Here is a 20,215-nt window from a genome sequence, read left to right on the forward strand (position 1 = left end):
GCCGGATGCGTATCTGGTCGACGTGTTCAAGCGCAAAACGTCGTGCCATGTCTTGACTTATCACCTCTTAACATCGCCAGTGACACTCCAAAACCATTCCTCCCTCTCACTTCAGCATTTGCCTTCAGCATGGCCATCGAGACGTACAACACTCGCCCCAAGATTCTCATCCCGGAGAAGGTTTCGCCGGATGGCCTGGCGCTGCTAAAGGAGAGCTTCGAGGTAGATGAGAGGAAGGGACTTAGCGCAGAGCAGCTGAAAGAGATTATTGGACAGTATGAAGCGTTGATCGTGAGGAGCGAGACAAAGGTTACGGCGGAGCTGCTGGGGGCTGCAAAGAAGCTGAAGGTTGTAGCGAGGGCTGGCGTTGGTGTCGACAATGTCGATGTCAAGACTGCGACGTCGTTGGGTATCATTGTCGTCAATTCGCCGAGTGGGAATATCAATGCCGCTGCCGAACATACCATTGCTCGTGAGTAGACCTGATGTGGGCTTGAAGACGTACTGACAGTCGAAGTCCTGATGGCAGTGGCTCGGAACGTGGCAGATGCGAGTCAGAGCATCAAGGCTGGGAAATGGGAACGAAGCCGCCTGACGGGTATTGAAGCAAAGGGAAAGACCCTGGCGATCGTTGGGCTGGGCAAGGGTAACACTCACAAAAGATGACCATAAGAACAAGAATCACTAACAATGTCAGTGGGTCTCACCGTAGCTCGGATCGCCAATGGCTTCGGTATGCGATTGATCGCCTACGACCCATACGCAAACGAGAACCTGGCAACAGCAGCATCAGTGACCTTACTACCCAACCTGGCCGACCTCCTCACACAAGCCGATTTCCTGACTCTTCACACCCCACTGATTGCGTCTACCAAGGGCATGATTTCCAGAGCCGAGCTAGCCACGATGAAGCCTACAGCACGAATCTTGAATGTTGCAAGAGGAGGTATGATCGACGAAGATGCCCTCGTGGAAGCCCTAGACGCTGGCACGATCGCGGGCGCCGGGATCGACGTGTGGACTTCTGAGCCTCCAGAGGCCGACTCATCAGCGAGTCGCCTCATCGCGCACCCAAAAGTCGTTGCAACACCACATCTCGGAGCCAGTACCAAAGAAGCCCAAGAAAACGTCTCCATCGACGTCTGCGAGCAAGTCGTCTCCATTCTCTCCGGCGAGCTCCCTCGCTCAGCCGTCAATGCACCCATCATTCTCCCAGAAGAGTACCGCACCCTCCAGCCTTTCGTCACGCTCCTCGAAAAGATGGGCTCCCTGTACACCCAGCACTACTCGGGCAAAGTGAACGCCGCCAGCTTCCGCACCACATTCGACATTACCTATGAAGGCGCACTGGCCGAGCTCAACACCACCAAGCCCCTCTTCGCTGCCCTCGTAAAAGGCCTGCTCTCCCCCATCAGCGAAACACTAAACATTAACATTGTGAACGCGGAACTAGTGGCAAAGGAGCGCGGCATCCTCATCAACGAACAGCGCAGCCGTGAGAACGTGGATGCTAAACCGTACTCGAGTTTCATCACGCTGCGCGCTCGTGCCAGCCGCTCCTCGTCGCAGGCGCGCCAGGGACGTTCAGCTAGCCCACTCTCCTCGCGCGTACCGCAGGCCCAGCCGCCAGCTACCGGCCAGGCGCAGCTCACTCCCAATACCCAGGCTCCAGCGAAGGAGACTTCGGAGCAAGTCATCCAAGGCTTCGTTTCAGGCAACAAACCATTCATCTCACGGTTGGACCGGTTCAGCGGCGAGTTTGTCCCCCAGGGCACGCTGCTGATCTGCCGCAACTTCGACTCCGTCGGCAAGATCGGGTATGTGGGCAACTTGTTGGGGAAGGCTGGTGTCAACATCAAGTTTATGAATGTAGCGCCGTTGCATGATGCGGACGAGGAGGAGGGAAGCGGAAGTAAAGAGGCGCTCATGATACTTGGGGTTGAGGGAGAAGTTACGGAGGCGGTGAGAAAGGGGCTAATTAGTGAGGAGGGGGCGTTGGAGGCGAGTTTGGTCGTGTTGTAGAAGGCATTATTTGGATATTCAAAAGTATGCAGTGTTCGGACTTCGCCTTGACCTCCAGAAAGACATGAGTCTGTAGGTGCGCATTGCAATGTTGATATCACTCGGACGTAAATGATTACTCACATCAAGTGGCCTCGATAATTTTACGCAACTAGATTCCCTGCTCCAGGTGGTTGTCACCTAGTCGTACAAGAGTGTGGAGCATGACATTGGTGATTGGCTGCCGCATACCGCCCTCTATGCTGGCAGGGAGCTGCATCCTCCTGCCATCTTCATCTTCCTACTTTCGTCCTTATCCTCGGCGCAATCCACATCGTGGTACTTATCTCAGTAATCGTGAAGCCATGTAGTTAGTACGAAGCGCAGGCTGAAGATGCCTCGGCCGTTCTTTGTTATCGCCGCTGCGTTGGCAGGGGTCCGCGCATGACGTTTGCGCGCAACGGACGAAACTCACCACCGCATTGAAGACATCGACACCATTGATCGCATTTATAGCCAACATAGACTGAACGTCTATCACCTCAATAGTTGACAGCGACCCTCATATCCACTCAGACCATCGCCTCTGCAAAAATGACAACTGTCGCTCTCGCCGGCAGCACCGGCCTCGTCGTACCTCTCCCTCCCCATGCGCCTCTCCGCGCCTCACCCTCCGCACCTCTCTAACCCGCACCTCAGGGCTCGCACATCCTCTCCACGCTCCTCGCGCACCCCTCCATCTCCTCCGTCTACGCCTACGCCCGCCGCGCCCCGCCCAACCCCAGCGCCTCCCCAAAGCTCTTCCACATCCCCAGCGCCTCCACCGACGACTGGCCCGCGCAGTTCCCCAAGGAGTCGTCCCCCAAGATCTTCTTCTCGGGCCTGGGCACCACGCGCGGCGCCGCCGGCAGCGTCGACGCGCAGCGCAAGATCGACGTCGATCTCAACTTGTCGCTCGCGCAGGCGGCGAAGGAGGCGGGCGTCGAGTGCTACGTGCTGATCTCGTCGGGCGGCGCGAATTCAGCGAGTATGATGGCGTATCCGAAGATGAAGGGGGAGTTGGAGGACAAGGTCAAGGCACTGGGGTTCAAGCACACGGTTATTCTGAGGCCGGGCCTGATTCAGGGCGCGAGGGACGAGTCGAGGCCGGCTGAGGCGGCGCTGAGGACGTTGGCGGGCTGGATGAACAAGGTTAGTCCCAAACTGACGGATTTCTGGGTCAACGATGCGGGGGTCATCGGGAAGGCTGCTGTTGTTGCGGGGTTGAAGTGTGTGGAGGGACAGAGGGAGGCCGGTGTGTGGGAGATTGGGCAGGGGGAGATTGAGAAGTTGGGCAAGGAGTGAGTGGGAGTGGGGTCGACGGCGGTAGAAGGATACGAATGCGTACAAGTCACAGGAGACGGATGTTAACGAGGATGAATCAGTGGGATGCGCTGATAGGTCCATTCGGGCTGTGATACCTAACCCGGCAACTTGCTGATAGCGTGGGAGTATAATATGTCTATTCCGTTATTTCGTTGCAGTATGCCTAGACTGGATTATGTACAACCATCGAACTTCACAATGCCGAATGTGAGACGTGACGGGACGCGATGGATATCCGAGTTATTACACGAACGCTCTGGAACCGTACTATGCCATGATGCAAAGGGTAAACTTGAGTTTAGTCCGAATTCTGGCCAGAATATTGGGTATGACGTAGACCAATGGCGCCCAATCACCTCGCGAGTTTCGTAGTCGATCGCGACGAAACTCGGAAGGTGGTTGGTTACGTCCTTTGCCATCCCTACCGGCTTGGAACGTAAGCCTCTGCATCCAACCACAGTTCCTTTATTTAGTGATCTACTAAAAACTGCTCTATGATTTTTGACAATGACCAGAAAATTCAGAGGTGACCACTTCGCTCATAGCTGACATCGCACTGTCACACAAAGCAAGTGGTCTTCGGATAGCGATTGTGGAAGTAGCTCGGGGACGCTCCCATAGTTCTCTATCTGAGTTCATTCCAGCTCGACTATGTGCTCCTCCCTAGTCTGAGACATGGATACATTGTGTTCTCGGGATAGAGAGCACGGCGTATGACAGCCTCGGCATGAGTTAAGATGTGCGATGCGACCGTTGTTGTTCCTCGAAGCAGATAACGCGTTCCGTGGGGTACCGGTAAATCCAAGCGCTCCCCGAGAAGTTTGCATACCCTCGAGATGAACAAAGTCGTTCCTGCCTGAGATAGTGATTAGTGGACGTAATTTGTACACAAGGATGATCGAGCTTACACTCATGGCAGAATTGGCCTGGATGCACTATGCTGCTGTCGCAGCTGGCAGTACTGCACTTGTCGCTGCTGCTGATGGGATGACTGCACTCCGCAAATGCCCTTGACTGTTTGGAGCGGCATGGTCTATGGTTCGCTTCATGAAGGTCAGTACTTGGAGATAGGGCACTACGAATCTAGGAGATATTACAGTGTACTTGCGTTTGCTGCGACCAGTGTTTGCGGGTGAGTTGAGTCTGCACGAGACTTCGAGATAAGAGTTATCTTGATGCACATTTCGAAGACTTGCTGTACTTCAACCTTTGTGGAATTAAGGAAAGAACATGAGGACTCGTACAGTCGCTAGAATGTGATCTTGTACCACCCAGAACAATTTCTTGTTGGGAGGAGTCGGCTAGGCTATCCTGGACTCTACGATCAGCCTTCCTCCTTCACGGCCACCATGAGTCTTGAATTCGGGGTCCGTTTGGTTCGCGCTACTGCAGATGCGTTGGCATCTGCGATCCACCGCACTTCTTCGGGGTCATTGAGGTTCGTTGTAAGAACGCTCTGCATACAGCTTATTGTGGACGGATGGTGCAATCAAAACGAAAGAAGGCATTTGGAATGGTATCATGCAATCTGTATCTCGAAGTAACCTGAGTTTATGTGTCCAAATCCTTCCCTAGTGGAGTATCTGGGCCAAGCTTCCTCAGGTCGCGGCTGAGGAGTGATCATCCCGCTTCAACTCGCAAGTTGAGGCAAAGCGCTTAAGCACAACATGCAGGGATGCTTTGCGCTGGCAAAAATGATTCGCAAGTCAGGCATAGCGCATAATCACTATGGCAATCTTGTACGGAGGAGCATTTCAAAAGTCTTTTCCCACCCCCCTGGTCAACGCACAGAGCAGTGACAGGGGTAAGTCGGCCCGAATATTCCATGACGTGCCCTTTCTGTGACCTGAACCTTCTGTAACCTCTTCTTCTGTCTATGATTTAATTATGCCTGTCTTTGATCTTGCAACTCGTGCTTTAATTGTAGCCTATAAGGCTGATGGGAAAACAAACCAAGAGATAACTGGGTTGACTGGTGTTGAGAAGCGTACGATTAACTCAATCTATGCAAGGGTAATTAAGAGAGGCTTTGATCCTGCTGTGAGGCCTATAAAATTAGAGAATAAGCATATTGAAGATGCGTCACGATCTGGGAGGCCTTCAAAACAACAGGAGGCTTTTGAGAAGGTTGTTAACCTTGTGAGAAGAGATCGTTATGGTAGAGAGAAAACCTGTGCTGATATTGCTGGTGATCTTAGCCAAGATGGCCTAAACATCTCAGCCTCTACAGTGTGGAGAGTACTCAGAAAAGCAGGATACAAGAAGACAAAGCCAACGAGGAAACCTGGGTTGACGAAACAGATGAGGAAGGAGAGGCTAGCTTGGTGCCTTGAGCATAAAGATTGGACTCTTGAGGATTGGAAGAATGTTATTTGGATAGATGAGACTACTGTTGTACTTCTTCATCGACGTGGAGGGTATAGAGTTTGGAGGAAAGTTGATGAGGCTGTTGTTAAGAGCTGTATTCGTGAGAGATGGAAAGGTTACTCTGAGTTCATGTTCTGGGGTTGTTTTACGTATGAGAAGAAAGGACCTTGTCACTACTGGACGCCTGAAATAAAGCAAGAGAAGGAAGAGGCTATAAAAAAGATTGATAATTTAAATGTAGAGTTGGAGCCTCTAATGAGAGAGAAGTGGGAGCTTGAAAAAGGCATAGAGCGGCTTGGTCTTCGTATAAAGCCTGGCAAGAAACCTTAATGGAATTGGAACCAAAAGAATGGCAAGTTATCACAAGGTAAAGGCTTAAGCATAAACTAGTAGCGTTATTAGTCAATTATTATGCGGCCAAAGTTAATCCCTTTTGCAAAGGAGTGCATGAAAGAACGGCCTAATACTTAGGATAAAGCACCTGCTCATAACCACTACGTACAACGCTTAGTGTACAGTCAAGAGCACGTAGCATAGTTACTTTGGTGTATCAATTCACCTAACTTGAACGCTATTAAGCCTTGCTGGTTCTGGATGAAGTGATACACAACAAAGAAAGGAGCACTAAAGAGTAGAGCTCAGGCTATCCATGCGTGGGAACAGTGTTGGGATGAGCTACCTCAAGAGAAGTTACAGGACTGGATTGAACGTATCCCAATTCATATCCAAAAGATCATTGACTTAGAGGGAGGAAATGAGTACAAAGAGGGCAAGAATGTACGTAGGACTGATTGAATTGTACTGATTGAGAGTTATCGGGACGATTTACCCCTGTCACTGCTCCGTGCGTTGACCAGGGGGGTGGGAAAAGACTTTTGAAATGCTCCTCCGTAATCGATCGACATATCGTATGAGATGAGACATTGGTCGTTCGGAGTTTGATTACAACCTTCTGCTTCGTCGTGCAGCAACTCACTGACGACTTTTCAACTTGTCTGAGTCGATTGGCGGGAAGGGCTAGCTACCTATTTTCAACGACTTCCATTTCTCGAAAAGAAGAAGAAGGTAAATCCTAGAAATTTGACTCGCATTGATTCTGAGCAACAACGCTCACATTAGTAAGTGGCTTGAGGACGCACAAGAGTTCAATGGCCCCCGCACTTCCCGTTCGAGTTGTTAGCCACATATGATCCATTGTGAGGTCGCTACAATTTACCGCATGCCATCACAGATTTCCCTTCCCTTTTCGTAGAGATCAAACCTACTTTTCGCGAGCCAATCGACCATTGTTAGAGAAGTGACACCCATTGATCATCCATCATGTCCAACGGTCTGATTACAACGACGATGAATCGAAAACGAGCGAGACACCGCCGTGTTGATGGAAACACTTCTGGAGCCTGGACAACAAAACATAATAATGCTAAACAGAAGTGCTGTTATTTATGGGACCAATGCTGGCATGTCAGTCGCATTGATTTCCCTCGTTTTCGCACACCAGATTGATACCGCTGGGTGCCCGCTTCCCAATTCGTGCTCGATTTTGCAATCAGACGGACAAGGTCAGTTGCGGGTGGGTACGCATTCATGGATGCCCCTCAGCTCGTCTCTATCACACCCGATGTTTCGAGACCGGTATTCCATCTTCTTCCTAGGGACTCAAGAAAGCTTATCATACCGACTTCCCTCTTGCGATCTTAGCTTTCATCGCTTCGGTGTCAGCCACGCTTGCAAGCATCTTAGTTGCTGCACAAATGAGCCTGCTCAATTACGTTCTCCCCTATCGACTATGCCATGGAGATAAACGAGCGAGCAGCAGTTCGTACGGAACCAGCCTGATGATTCGATTTCTCAACGCAAATATTGCCCTGTTGTGGGATTTGGGTACGCGAAAGATAGGCTCCCTTGTAAAGAATCAAATTCAGAAGAAACAACCAGCTGATGTTCGCATCAGTCTACTTATGTTCTTGGCCAATTCCATTTGTAGGTATGTACGACAGGCGTCGAGTCCCATGCCTTGACACAAGCAGTTGTGCTATATCGGCGAACTCCGTGAGAGAGGGATCAGGTTCTTGTGCACCAGTTTCAGACGTGCTCTTGGGCAACGTATGTGCAGCCGCTGGTGTCGAGAACATAGAGAAGTCTAGCCTTGCGGTCGATATCTAGCTTGCTTTCGTATCATTAATGAAAAAGACGTCAACGCAAGTTGGAAAGGATGTTTCAGCGGTTTTGCCAAATGATCGCGCGATTCTCAGGCGCGCCGCTCGCTTGACCACGGTTTCGGCAGCTGCCGATCGGCCGAGGCCCCTTCACGACACCATCACACCACTCTCTCGCGATGCACCACCGCGCCCCCATCACCCGCGCAAGCACAGTCATCAAAGCCCAGCACATCGCCCAATAATGCGTCTTCTCACCGCTTACCTCACACAGCTGTCGCAGCGTGTTCGCCCGAACGGGCATTTTCTCAGCGTGTGCGCCTAAGGCTGCACACTCATCGCGGTAATGAATCGGCTGGCCTCACAGCAGCGGCTGGCGTGATGCTCGCGTGGTGCGATACTCCGCGCAAAGCCTGCGGTGTCGTTTAGGAGTCTTTCGTGCCCCATGCTGTATATATCCTTGTGTGACTCTGCCAGTGAAAGCCCATCTCCACTCAGCATCTGCATCGCAACTCCAATCATCTACTAGAAAGGAACATAGACATCGGTCCACTCTACTCTCACGAGCGAATCGCATCTCCAAAACAAGAACACAAAGTCTCGACAACCACCGCAAACACACAACATGCCTTCCCCAACCCAGAAGTTCGCAATGTTCCGCACCGCAGCCCGCTATCTCACCGAACCGCACCCCTTCGCACGCAACCCCGTCACCATCAAGCCGCACCCGGTAGACTTCAGCTTGTACCCCAAACGCCTGGCTCGCACTGGTGCATTGTACGATCTCCCACCCCCGCACCTTTTATGGAAGTAATATTAACATGACGCAGTGTTTTCCCCATGGCATTAGTAGTCCTCGGATGGCCTGTCGCGGCCGAGATATACGGTCGTCGCGTTGGCATGTGACTATTTGAAGGCGAGAGAGAGGTGGAGGTGAAGAGGAAACACCCGCTGAGTGCGGAGGAAGTGCAGGGGTTGGTTTTGAATATGAGGTGGGATGATTGAAGATGGGTGGCAGTTGAGCGAGCATACTTTAGGGCATGGGATGGCGTTTGGGATTGGGAGCATAGTCCCGCGTTGGAGCGGGCGGCTGTATGATACCAGCTTGCTACAGCAAATTTCATTGAATCTGGATATTGAACAAGAAGCGCCGGTGATGTTTTCCGCACTACTCAGAGGTCCAGGATGATCCGGCCAATCCCCCGACTGACGCAGCTCAGCATGCTCTCCTTCTTCTCGTCGTCTGCCAAACCTGTTCCACGATGCTCTACGCGCCCGGAGCATACATCCACCCTGCAAGTCCCACAGTTCCCAACCTCACAAGAAGAGTCAATGTCCATCCCGACTGTTCGCAGGACGTCCAGAAGGGATTGGGTGGGTCCAACCTCCAGCGTCTTTCCGCTTTGCTTAAGCTCGGCTGTGAAGGGGTCACCGGATGTTGCTACAACGAACTGCTCGAAATGAACGGAGCGATCGGGCATGCCATGCTCTTTAGCGACAGAGGCAACTGCATCCATGAGTCGTTGTGGGCCACAAGAGTAGATATGTGCCGTCGGGTCTGCTCCAGCAATGACCTTCCCCAGATCCAGACGCTGGCCCAGAGACTTGTTGTAAACCTTCGCACTACTGCCGAGCGCTTCGATCTGTGCAGCGAAAGGGACCTCGGAAGAAACTGCAAAATGCAGTTCGTACTTTTGTTTGGTGGCCCGAAAGAACTCGGCCGCAGCCAGGAAAGCCGTGATGCCAATGCCTCCGGCTATGATGATATGTTTGTCTGCATCTTTGGCAAGAGGAAATGAACATGTAATGCGGCTGAAGGTGAGGATGTCGTCGATCTTGGCCTCAGTGTGCATGTACTTCGAACCGCCTCGACTCTCGGCCTCGAGCGCAATGCCCAGCTCAAAACGCTTGGTTGTCCCACCCACGACTGAATACGCTCTGACCAGCTTTCCTCCTAGTTTGACGCGAACATGGCTACCTGGCTCCACAGGTTTGATGTCCTGTTCCGCCGTGGCTTCCACCGCTTCGAAGACGAAGGCTGTGATGGCGCCTGTTTCCCTTCTCTTTTCGACCAGTCGATACTCATTCCAAGTGTCCATCTTCTCTTCTTCCCCTCCGAACAGCCTCCCAGCCTCGTCCTCAAGCTTATTTTTCTCCAACCTAAGCTTGAACCTGTCCTTTATGTCATGGCCCAATTCAGCCAGCGCCGCAATCTCCTTGTTCATCTCTTTATTATCCCTCTCGAGGAACAGGTAATACGCGACGCGAGCGACAGACCACTCAGGATGCACCCTCTCCACTAGCTCAATCATCGCGCCCTCTTCCACAACTCCCGGCTGCAGCACGCGATACAACCATCCACTTCGCAGCAAAGTCTGCACCCTGTTGGCCATGTTCTTGACCTGGAACCGATGATTGAGCTTGTAACAAGGCGCTCGTGGCTCGCTGACCTCCAGTAGCACACCGCCCATCCGAACCTTGTCTCCTATGCATAGCTTGGTTTCGTCTAGCTCGTCACTGAACAGATTCTCGCCAAAAGCTCCTGGTCTGAAGATGTGTGCGCTCTCAGGGATCTCAGCGGCCCATTGATAATAGTGCGCCGACGAGTAGTGGTGAATGGCTTTGTCCGGGTCGCGATGGGGCAGATAGGCGTGCTCATCACCAACGATCCCAGATACAGCGATGGTTACTGGGAAAGCGAGAGGGGATTTGTGAATGGCGGAGGTCATGCCGGCTTTGTTGAAGACGGAACGGATTTTCCCCGAACGAAGGTGAACGAGGGGGATAGGCTCGAAAGGAGGAGGATCCTTCAACGCTTCAGGGTCAGGTCGCTGTGGAGGTGTCCATGGAATGGGTGCAATGGCCATAGTGATGGTTATATTTGACTTTGCTTTGCTTTGGATGTATAATGTCTTGTTTCAGGACGGGAGAAGTCTTGATGTTCTGTTCGGTTCGGACGTCTCCGTGGTGTGGGAGCTATGTAAGCAGTAACTTAGGGAGGCCGTGCGACAGAAGGGACTGAGCATGCGCTCAGTTCATTCGATTTTCGAGTCTACCAATAACGGCGTGAGCACATCCGAACCTTATCAGTCAAAAGACAACGCGAAAGCTGCTTACCATGGCCGGGAAGATCAGAGGCACCTACTTCAAGGATGAGGGATGCACGGTATTCTTCGGTCGCCCTGCGAGCTACTTGAAGTCTAGATCTTAGGCACGTTGACCAGCTTTATAGAATGCCTCTAGGCAGTAAGAGGCCTCGTAACAGTGAGCACTAATGTAAGAAAGCTAGCCAGTTGCAGCAGGTGCGTCGAGTGCACTCAACCACGTTGAGCCAATTGCGTGACGAGAGCATCAGCATGGTAGGAGGGAACGCGAGGGGCTCCTAGCGTTGAAAATTGGTGAGCTCAACTCGTCGGAGATGCGCCCGATTCCGCGTGCTCACATAGATCATCTTGGATGTTTGTAGGACGGGAGTGATAAGAACCCGCCACTTCAGAGCTCTAGGGTACATTGGAAGAAGATTGCCAGGCAACATTGGGCAAGGATGAGGACGGGATGACCACGTGACTAAGGCCTCGGCTGGACCAACCGTAGCTGTGACGTCAGATGATGCTCACGACATGCTCATAGCTCTTTCGCAACCTCACCTGTAACATAACTTTCCTTCGACCATTGCAAGTTCCAAATTATACAATTCCTTGCGATAGCTCTATCTCCAACGCACGCATCCAATCGCGTCCCATATCCCAAGTCAATACCAAATCCCTGGACCATAATTATGTTCACCCGCCGTTTTCTCCAGGGCTCCCCTCGCGTCATCGCGTCGCAACCTCGCTTCCTCAGCACCACCGCTCCCCGATTCGCGTCGAAAGACACCGAAGACAAGGACACGCTCAAGCCTCGATCAAATGAGTACTCCAAGTCCGGCTCGGACGACTCCGCCGCTGCGTCCGACGCCGCCTTCAACCCCAACAAGACGAGCCCTGAATCTGCGGAGCGGACGACAGAGGCAGAGGGAAAGGGGGATGGCGCTGAGGCTGACCCATTAACCGTCAGCCCGGGCAATCCCGAGGTCAGCAAGCCGCGACCTGCTCAGGAGGGTGGACCGTCATCGGGCATCAGGACGAAGAAGAGCGGTGGCGGAAGTCCTAACAAGGCTGGCGGGAGCCACAGCGGCTAAGTCTGAAGGTGGAAGAGAATAGAAGTATTTCGAGTCACATGTTCGAATTGTAGGTGCGGCAGGGAGTGTTGGCCTATCGCGAAGGGGGGGATGTACGAGCATGTTCGATTTCTGTCATAACTGGCGTCTAGCATTGATAGCATTTCAATTCCAAAGCCAATTAAAAGCCCTTGCGAATCCCGTGACCATTGTCGGTCAAATACTGACTTTGGTCGCCCGATCACGGGAGTAGAAAGACTGCTCCCTCTGTTGATGGGTGCCTTCCTCAGTTCCCTTCTTGCCTCGACATATGATCACATAAGCACCACGGCTTCACTATTAACACCCATGACATTCATCTTGAATGTCTTGTCTAGAGACCAGATGGTTTTCTTCAGAAGGTTTGGGATGATAATAGTAGCAACCGTGAACCGCATCTGATGTGGGAGATGCGGTACCATAAGAGAAATAATAGCATGGCCGGTAGGCGGTTCCACGGCCAGCTTCAATGCATACTGCCCCCGTTACGAAAGCGCGAACAACATGCGACTACGACTGTCGCCGGATTTCGTATGAAATATTGGCATGCCCGGTTCAACGAATCGATGCGCATAAAAGCCCCAGGGCTACATGCAGCGCTTTGCCGGCTATTCGCACTGCCACACCACTCAAACGCTTGACCCAAGGTCAGCGAGCTCAACGCCACTTCTCAATCGTACAATAAGAGGCCATGTCTTCCAAACCTGTGCTAGTCTCAAGAAAGGTTTCGTCTTCCGTGGACACCTGTTCACGAACCTGTGGAGCCGTTTAGCGCAGAAGAAGAAGAAGTTGTGAATAACCATGGCACGTGAGTATTTCAACCACATAATCCGCGAAGCGACTGACTCGCAGTATAGCGTCTTTTCCATTTACTTTCCGCGTCGGAACACCAAACGGACTGTCTTTCAAACCTTCAATGCCAGCCGTGGCGCCGAGGTCGACTGTCGGACTGCGCGACGACAACTTCACTGGCAACCACAAGCTTGTGATCGTACTTGTGGTTTTGGCGGTCATCGCAGGAATTCTTCTCGTTATTTTCTCTTCACGGAAGGCAAGAGAGCAGGACCGTCTGGCGAAAGAGCGTGGAGCGTTCTTGCGCGGTCTGCAAAGAAGGAACAATGAACCATCAATGGGTGAGATGCTGGCGGCACCTGTACCCGCTTTACGAGCTTTACGAGGAGTGAGGATGTGATCCCGGTAACATCGTTGCTGAACCATGAGCGGTAGGACCCTCAATCGCTAGGGAAATATATCGGGCTGGTGATGGTAATATTCGCTGGAGGCGGAATGTCATGAAAGGCGTGCAGTATTAACCAGGATACGGTTCAAACGAGTAAGCGCCAAACTGCTGGGCAGATGAGTGCGATGTGGTGTGCGCACCTGGGTATCTATAATGTAATGTCAGTCTTTGCTCAGTGATAGCGATCATCCGAACGTGGTATAGTCGTTGCCCAGCTTCCGTGATGTTTCATATCTTGATGGGGATGAAACGTGCGATGCAGCACCTCTCTTGGCGGCAACAACCATGAAGCCGGGGAACTCAATACGTCGTTCTTGTTCTCCAAAACTCCACTGTTCCAGTCGCAATGGCGATCCCTCTTCGAATCAAAATCATCGCATCGTCAATAACTCTAATCGTGATCATCGCCATCACACTAGCAACATCGCTCGAAATCCGCGCGCACGAGGCGCCGCGACAACTTATCCAGATCTCGAAGGCCCAACTCGCGAAGGACGGAAAACTTGAAGCACAGGTGCAGGCGCAAGCCCAGCAAGCGGGTGCGGCTATCAATGGAAGCGCATTCGACCGCGGCGACATTCTCAGCGGGACTTCCACAGTTGCCGCTGACATAACCGCAACCTGGGTTATCACGGGCCGACCAACAATCATAGCGAGTGATGAAGGTATGATCGGGGCCACTGCAACTGCGCAACCGACGTCGGTCGATGAAGGCTTCATTGGCAACACCGTAGGCACATCGAAGCCAACTCCCAGCGTCCGACCTCTACCACCACCTGCACCCCAAGTGCCTATAGTTGCGATGTCGTACGCCGGCGATGGAGGTCCTAAGCACTGTCGCGGGCAGCTTCTACAGAAACTCAATCTGCCTAGACCCGCAAAGACTTGGCTGAACGGTACTTGCGTAGACCTGCCTGGCCATGCACGCTGTGGTGTCTTTTATTCGGCGAAAGGCGACAACTGTGAAGCGCAACTCTTCACCATGGAGGGCTGCTACAACACGACGGAGACATACGTGAATACAGTGGTATTCATGCCAGAAGAACGGCCGGTTGGTGCGATGTGGAAGAGCATGTTTATCCGCTGTGGTCTCGACGTACCAGAACCGGCTCTCATTGATCCCAGCATCCTTGGAGGCGCATTGAAGAAACCGGGCGGAGGATGAAAGACAACAGGGTCTGAATGCGACTATGGTCGCTCCAAGGATATCACGCAAACAAAGCAGTTTGAAGGTTCAGCAGCATAGCGGCGACGGTAGGCGAAGCGCCACGCTTCGACGCTACCGCTCAACAGCCAACCGGGGCCGTAGAAAGAGGACACCAGCAGCTTGGAAAAGAACACCTCAGTCTTGGCGGCACGAGTGGTGTGCAAGGTTGAGGGATTCGAGATGAGTGGGAAAGACAGCAAGGAGCTGCTGCAGAAAGTCGAGGATATGGGGAAAGAACGCCGGAGAGGGCCAACCAGGATAAGGTTAGCGCGAGGATATCACGGGGCGACTCAACGTGTTGCTCTGCAACAACAATTAGACACAATTTCTAATCTTTTGCAACGCTTGCTCGCAACACAATCACATTGTTAATTTTCATAACTCGCATCGGCCCATGGGTCAACACTGTGGCCGCGTGCTCCATCTGAACAAGTGAGAAAACGACTACTACAACAGCAAATGCAACCCGTTGCTGAAGACAATTTGCTAACACTCCGATTTTAGCGAGCTCACATTGTTCCTGTCCTTGCATACTCAGCACCATCATCCCCAAAATTGCGGCTTAGCCCAGGCCCAATCTACTCGAAACAAATTGCTAAGCAGACACTTGCTTGTGGAAGATGGCCAAGTCGAACTTACCAAAGCTGCAGCGGTTGCGGGACATCACATGGACCTCGCAGCAGTCAATACTCTTGCAACACTATCTCCAAGCGAGAAACTTGCCCATAGGTGGAACGGTTGAGCTGAACAAGCTTTTCAAGAGCGCCGTATTAGTCACCCTTTGCTATGATCGAACGACTGTCCGCCCCGACAAGTTACTGGCTTCAGGCATTGCCACGTATGTGATTTGCTGCGAGTTGTTACTTGATTCCATTTCTCGAGATATCACCAGATTAGAGAACACAGTTCTATGTGCTGACGCCTAGTGATCTCGTAGCTTCAACCGGCAACATGTTAATTCAGGAGGCCTTAACCACACATTCGCTGGAGCCCATGCTGAGGACTACTTATTACATGTTTGGTCTGCGCATCTCCGACTGCTGGAGAACACGCATGTTCCAAGTATCACCAGCGACCCCAATGCCTACCACTTCGGTACTTCTGTCTATGCTTCCAAAGAAGAAGTAGTGAATTTCTTACATGACATCTGGCACCAGCCACTGGATGAAGAGAATCCTGAACTTGGATATCGTCCCATTATTTGCCTTCAGCATGGTAAGGGAAACGCCCCAAACGAAGTCGATGTGCCTTTCTAGCAGGGGAAAGTCCTCTCCATAGCTTCGCTTAGATATGCGCGAGGTATTCTCTCCTCTGTCCTAATTCATACTGACTTTTCTCTGCACTTAAGGTAACCCACTTGGACACCGGGCAACCTGGAAAGAACTCGGTTTCGACCCTATGAAGATGGATACAACTATCGCCATGCTAGATAACCAAGTTATCGCACAGCAGAGCAAGCTTACTCGAAACTCATACGCCGAGATCGACTACCTTCTCAGCCAGTTCAAGATCCAGCCTCGCGATTCCACCAATTGTGGTAACGCAGCGGTGTACATCACCATCTCATCCGTGCTTTGTGCCCTGAGGCAGCATTTGTACCAGTCGCTGCGAAATCCGAAATCGAAGCCTGGTCAGTATGGCCAGTCTGCTTCGAAGACTGCCCAGGCTGTAGTGAACGAATGGATGGAGCGACCGACGCCCGCTCCACCTGTAGGAAATGAGGCATATTGTCTCCGATGTAAAAGCCATGAACATCTCTTCACTGAGTGCCCTCTCTATTTCGACTGAGATACAAGGCGGCTCCCTGCACCAATGGTGGCCGCGTCAATACCATTTTCTAAAGATTCAGGAAGCACATAACGTGTGTATGGCCAAACAATGGAAGAAAAGTCTTTGCAAATTGACCACAGGTCTTGCTTGGAGCACTTTGTTCTACAACACAACAGGTAAATACGAACAACAAACATTCGGCGAAACAGCTCGGGTTTCGAGCCGTCATATGCGCAGTGTTAGTACATGTTTTTACATGCACCTCCCTGTTCTGGTTTCATTTCAAAAAGGATGGACGAGTGCGCGCTTCATAGGCCGCATGGCCCGTGTAGGTCCTTTTTTGCATCCACATGACGATGCCTAGCGTATCAAGTCGCAAATCGGGCCAAGTATGCATTCTGGCCTCTCTCTTCCTATACTCGTATCACAGCTGTCTCCTATTAATGTAATTCTAACGTCGGTCGTCGAGGCGCCGGAGCGACGGTTGCGTGATCACGACATGCAGTGAACTTCATAATATTCAATACGAATCTTCACTTACCTCAGGCAAATTCATTATAGCCTTGTGAAAAACTTACCATGTACACCAATGGTCGGCCTCTCAATTTTCACACGATAAAGAATTCGAAAGTTCCCTCAAGCGAATTCAACCAGGATAAACAATGAAAGCTGCTTGAAATGGACACACATAACGGACCTCACCCATGATGTCATTCACCATGTTTCCGTAGACTCAGTCTTTTCTGCCACAGCCACCAGTGAACCTGCATGCAGTTGCAACATATCTAACCGTGTTACTTTAGAGCTGTCAAACATCCCATATCAAAGCCTTCGCCCACGTTCTGGGGCTTTATTAAGATCCTTGCATCATTCATGACGCCGAGATTATGATACAGGGAGGCACGATAGGCTCAGCTGCTAACACCATTACTCTTGAAGCAGAGTGATATGAGAACCACCGCAGTTACATCACCGAGCTTGGGTAGCGCGCCTTCCCATATGCGCAACTCGTTATGCGGCATCCTGGAATATTCTGCATATGCTGGCACACCTAGAGCCCTAACACATGTTCATTAAGGAGAACGCGCTTATGACCAACTCGCATCGGTGCGAAGGTCATCTGGAGAGTCTTCAATTTGGTCGAACTGGCTTTTCAAAGAAAGCTGACGGTCTTGCTGCAGTGCGTCAATAATTCTGCCAATCTATGGTTCGCTACCCCTGGGATAGGTGTGCAAAGTCATGGAAGAAGAGACTACATGCAACCTCCGATACGCTTATGACCCAGGAATACATGTTCGGAGCCAGCCTGGAGCAATATGTATTTCACTTTGCTTTCTTCCACTTCAATAGCCTTCTGTTTGATTTGGTGTCAACTACGTCTATTAAAAGATCACCATTAGTAACTGGATGCCTGCCGCAGTAGCCCGTGACTTTGTCCTTCCATGGCATATATTCCCTAAATCTGACGAAATGCATATTATATATTACCGCATGGACGGACACATTGCGCCCGCTGACCGGAAACATCGCCTCTATCTACCTGCTGCTGTCCTTCATTGCTTCGGCATAAGTCGGTGGAGGTATCTGCAACGAGCCCGTCTCCACTTTGTCCTTGTCTGTTTCCGAAAGGCGTGCCGCATCAATGCTTTCAAAAGTTTCATTGTTTTGCAAGTTTTGAGCCAGCACTGCCTTTGGACCTTCTCGCGTGCGCTTTTTCGCTCGCCGCAGAAAATACACTCCCAGTACAACAGCCATAAATCCCAGGATAGATCCTGTTGTAGCGCCCGTGATCATCCTGTCATCGTTGGCATCACTTCCAGCTCCTTGCCCAGGAGGACTTGGAGAATCCAAAGTACCGTTGCTGGTGCCATTTGACCCTGGACGGACCCAAGTACCATTGTTATTCCCTATGTGTCCAGTATCCGGGGCGGTCGTATTCCTACGACTGCATACGCCAGTGCTGACGAGATAGTCTTGTGGTAGAGTTCCTCCCTTACATCCGTACCTCGCACCATCATATGATACACCTCTTGGAAATGAAGCATTGAACACCCATGGGTCGTGGATGATGCGGTCCGATGAGTCATCGGTTCTTCCGTTTACCCTGTAGCCCAGGTATACAGGGAACGGGACCGAGTGTTGCGAGTTGAAGGTGGAAGGCTCCCAGTCAAGAGTAAGCATGCATATAGCGGTGTCTGCGGTGTCAGAGGCAGACTCGTTCATGCGTGGTATTTGTACGCGGGTCCCAGAAGGGATCTTTCGAGGGCTTGGTCCCTCTATTACTGAGCCTGTGTTGATAAATGTGAACTGGTGCTCCATTTCCCAGAACGTGGGACTGAGTGTGCCCGTAATAAGGCCGTCGCGATAGATGTTGTCCGATACGCCTACGAATCCTTCAGATTAGTCACCCATACAAGCACTGCAACAGCAATGCGCGACCCAAAGGAAGCAGCCACTGCTACATTTGCTTTCGGAAGTTCATGACTTACAATCTTTATTATGTTGGTACACATTGGGCCTTGATACCGACGTACAGTACTCGAAGTAGTGGCATGCCATCCCCACGATCTTTTCGTCACCGCCAGACCACGTCGGCTGGATGATATCGTCCACCATTATCACAACATCTTCGTGCCCGAACTCTCGCTGAAGAGCATTGGAGTTTGATGATGGATCGAATCGCTCTTCGTCTTTGAGATCCCACGCAGCCTTGGAGATGATGTCTGGGTGTATTCCGTGTCCGAATTTGAATGTGCCATTAGGCACAAAGTCCGGTCCAAGTCTTGAGAGCCATTGCGCTCCAAATTCCGCGATGAAGGATCTATTGAGAGCACTCGGGAAGATCCAAGGAGCTTTGGATGGAATAGCTGGGGACGGGGTTGTTATGCTTGCCATTTCTATCGTGAATCATATTGAATATAAAAGCTAGCACCCACGGTACAGAGGCTCGTATTTGAACCGAATGATAGTACCAAGCACGCTCCCAAGAAGCGACACATAGGCTTGACGTCAAAGATGCAAGACATACGCGGTGTTCAACGCTGGTCACATGCGTATGATCCCACCAATACGAGATTGTGAATGATTAGCGAGGTGTGCGTAGTTACTTGGCTCTGCCTCGTATTTCTGGTGGCTCTGCTGGTTCTAGCCCCTCGAAGCGATCAGAGCAAGTTGTATGGCACTTATCTGCCTTTTCAGATTCCGCTACACTTCCAAACCGGTGAGGGAAGAATCGCATGATTGGCCTACATCGCCCGGCTTCGCTCCCACTCGTGAAGCGTGGCGGAGTACCACCGCATGTTGGATTCTGTATATATTAGCCTTCCTCAGAGGAGGAAGGACCTTTGGTCGAACACAATCACTGGCCTTCTACCGACTCTACTATACCTGCATCGAATCTGGATAGGTGAGGACCAAAGTGAGTGGTCTTGCTAGCAGAATTTCGCGCAAGCAATCTTCATGACGGCGAACCTTCGATTATGACCCTATTACGGTTAGAAGGACTTGGTATCAATTTGCGCTGCTCTTCCGGTCAGTGGAAGGCTATGCAAAGAATACGACATCGGTTAGCACGTCATCTCTTGGCTTCGAACCCGCTTCATTGGTCAAGAGATCCTTCGATGTTCGTAAGGCTAAGCGCCGAATTCTAACGTTCCATACAGTGCTAACCTTTGATACCCAATATCATGTCACCCGATTACTTGGCAAGGCACTGTTTGATGTTGAAGTCAAGGAAAGTTCTGTAGCAAGTAAAAACAACTGTTCAATTGCTTGTATGAGTGATCCAGAAGTTTTTCTCCTTGGGCATATAGTACATCGCTGAGCTGTCTGAAACAAACCCACTCGTCTACAAACTGGCCCTTATGCATAGCATATGGGCCATCTGCCACGTTTTCGATCAGCTTTGC

The 20,215-nt window shown here is 51.3% G+C and overlaps 8 protein-coding genes across 8 annotated transcripts; 7 read left to right on the forward strand and 1 right to left on the reverse strand.

Annotated features, from left to right (window-relative positions):
* Positions 1 to 109: 109 nt before the first annotated feature.
* On the forward strand, positions 110 to 2,022 carry CC84DRAFT_1263736 (phosphoglycerate dehydrogenase; the record flags this gene model as incomplete). Its single annotated transcript, XM_018185255.1, has 3 exons — positions 110 to 472; positions 518 to 646; positions 698 to 2,022. Exons 1-3 carry the CDS (start codon positions 130 to 132, stop codon positions 2,020 to 2,022), a joined length of 1,797 nt encoding a protein of 598 aa, XP_018030360.1. The 5' UTR covers positions 110 to 129.
* A 283-nt stretch (positions 2,023 to 2,305) lies between these two features.
* Positions 2,306 to 3,561, forward strand: CC84DRAFT_1168897 (NAD dependent epimerase/dehydratase family protein-like protein). Its single transcript, XM_018179516.1, has 2 exons — positions 2,306 to 2,634; positions 2,701 to 3,561. The coding sequence occupies exons 1-2, from the start codon at positions 2,596 to 2,598 to the stop codon at positions 3,343 to 3,345; spliced, it is 684 nt and encodes a 227-aa protein (XP_018030361.1). The 5' UTR covers positions 2,306 to 2,595; the 3' UTR covers positions 3,346 to 3,561.
* Positions 3,562 to 8,517: 4,956 nt separating this feature from the next.
* CC84DRAFT_1222330 (uncharacterized protein) lies at positions 8,518 to 8,798 on the forward strand (the record flags this gene model as incomplete). The annotated part of the gene is made up of 2 exons (XM_018183357.1): positions 8,518 to 8,669; positions 8,723 to 8,798. The coding sequence occupies 2 exons, from the start codon at positions 8,518 to 8,520 to the stop codon at positions 8,796 to 8,798; spliced, it is 228 nt and encodes a 75-aa protein (XP_018030362.1).
* CC84DRAFT_355982 (3-chlorobenzoate-3,4-dioxygenase reductase subunit) lies at positions 8,624 to 11,214 on the reverse strand. The gene is made up of 3 exons (XM_018185883.1): positions 8,892 to 11,214; positions 8,793 to 8,825; positions 8,624 to 8,627 (listed from the first exon to the last, which is right to left on the reverse strand). Exon 1 carries the CDS (start codon positions 10,757 to 10,759, stop codon positions 9,065 to 9,067), a length of 1,695 nt encoding a protein of 564 aa, XP_018030363.1. The 5' UTR covers positions 10,760 to 11,214; the 3' UTR covers positions 8,624 to 8,627; positions 8,793 to 8,825; positions 8,892 to 9,064.
* CC84DRAFT_355470 (uncharacterized protein) lies at positions 11,215 to 12,465 on the forward strand. Its single transcript, XM_018185882.1, has one exon. It carries the CDS (start codon positions 11,671 to 11,673, stop codon positions 12,070 to 12,072), a length of 402 nt encoding a protein of 133 aa, XP_018030364.1. The 5' UTR covers positions 11,215 to 11,670; the 3' UTR covers positions 12,073 to 12,465.
* A 426-nt stretch (positions 12,466 to 12,891) lies between these two features.
* CC84DRAFT_1180832 (uncharacterized protein) lies at positions 12,892 to 14,495 on the forward strand (the record flags this gene model as incomplete). Its single annotated transcript, XM_018180510.1, has 3 exons — positions 12,892 to 12,898; positions 12,948 to 13,223; positions 13,672 to 14,495. The coding sequence occupies 3 exons, from the start codon at positions 12,892 to 12,894 to the stop codon at positions 14,493 to 14,495; spliced, it is 1,107 nt and encodes a 368-aa protein (XP_018030365.1).
* Positions 14,496 to 15,523: 1,028 nt separating this feature from the next.
* On the forward strand, positions 15,524 to 16,325 carry CC84DRAFT_1103243 (uncharacterized protein; the record flags this gene model as incomplete). The annotated part of the gene is made up of 2 exons (XM_018175005.1): positions 15,524 to 15,752; positions 15,886 to 16,325. Coding segments are annotated over 2 exons (669 nt in total), but the record flags the coding sequence as incomplete, so codon positions are not given.
* Positions 16,326 to 19,377: 3,052 nt separating this feature from the next.
* CC84DRAFT_1168903 (uncharacterized protein) lies at positions 19,378 to 20,042 on the forward strand. Its single transcript, XM_018179517.1, has one exon. It carries the CDS (start codon positions 19,389 to 19,391, stop codon positions 19,545 to 19,547), a length of 159 nt encoding a protein of 52 aa, XP_018030367.1. The 5' UTR covers positions 19,378 to 19,388; the 3' UTR covers positions 19,548 to 20,042.
* Positions 20,043 to 20,215: the final 173 nt, after the last annotated feature.

The sequence above is a fragment of the Paraphaeosphaeria sporulosa genome (assembly GCF_001642045.1).
Source record: "Paraphaeosphaeria sporulosa strain AP3s5-JAC2a unplaced genomic scaffold CC84scaffold_13, whole genome shotgun sequence".
Classification (NCBI taxonomy): domain Eukaryota; kingdom Fungi; phylum Ascomycota; class Dothideomycetes; order Pleosporales; family Didymosphaeriaceae; genus Paraphaeosphaeria; species Paraphaeosphaeria sporulosa.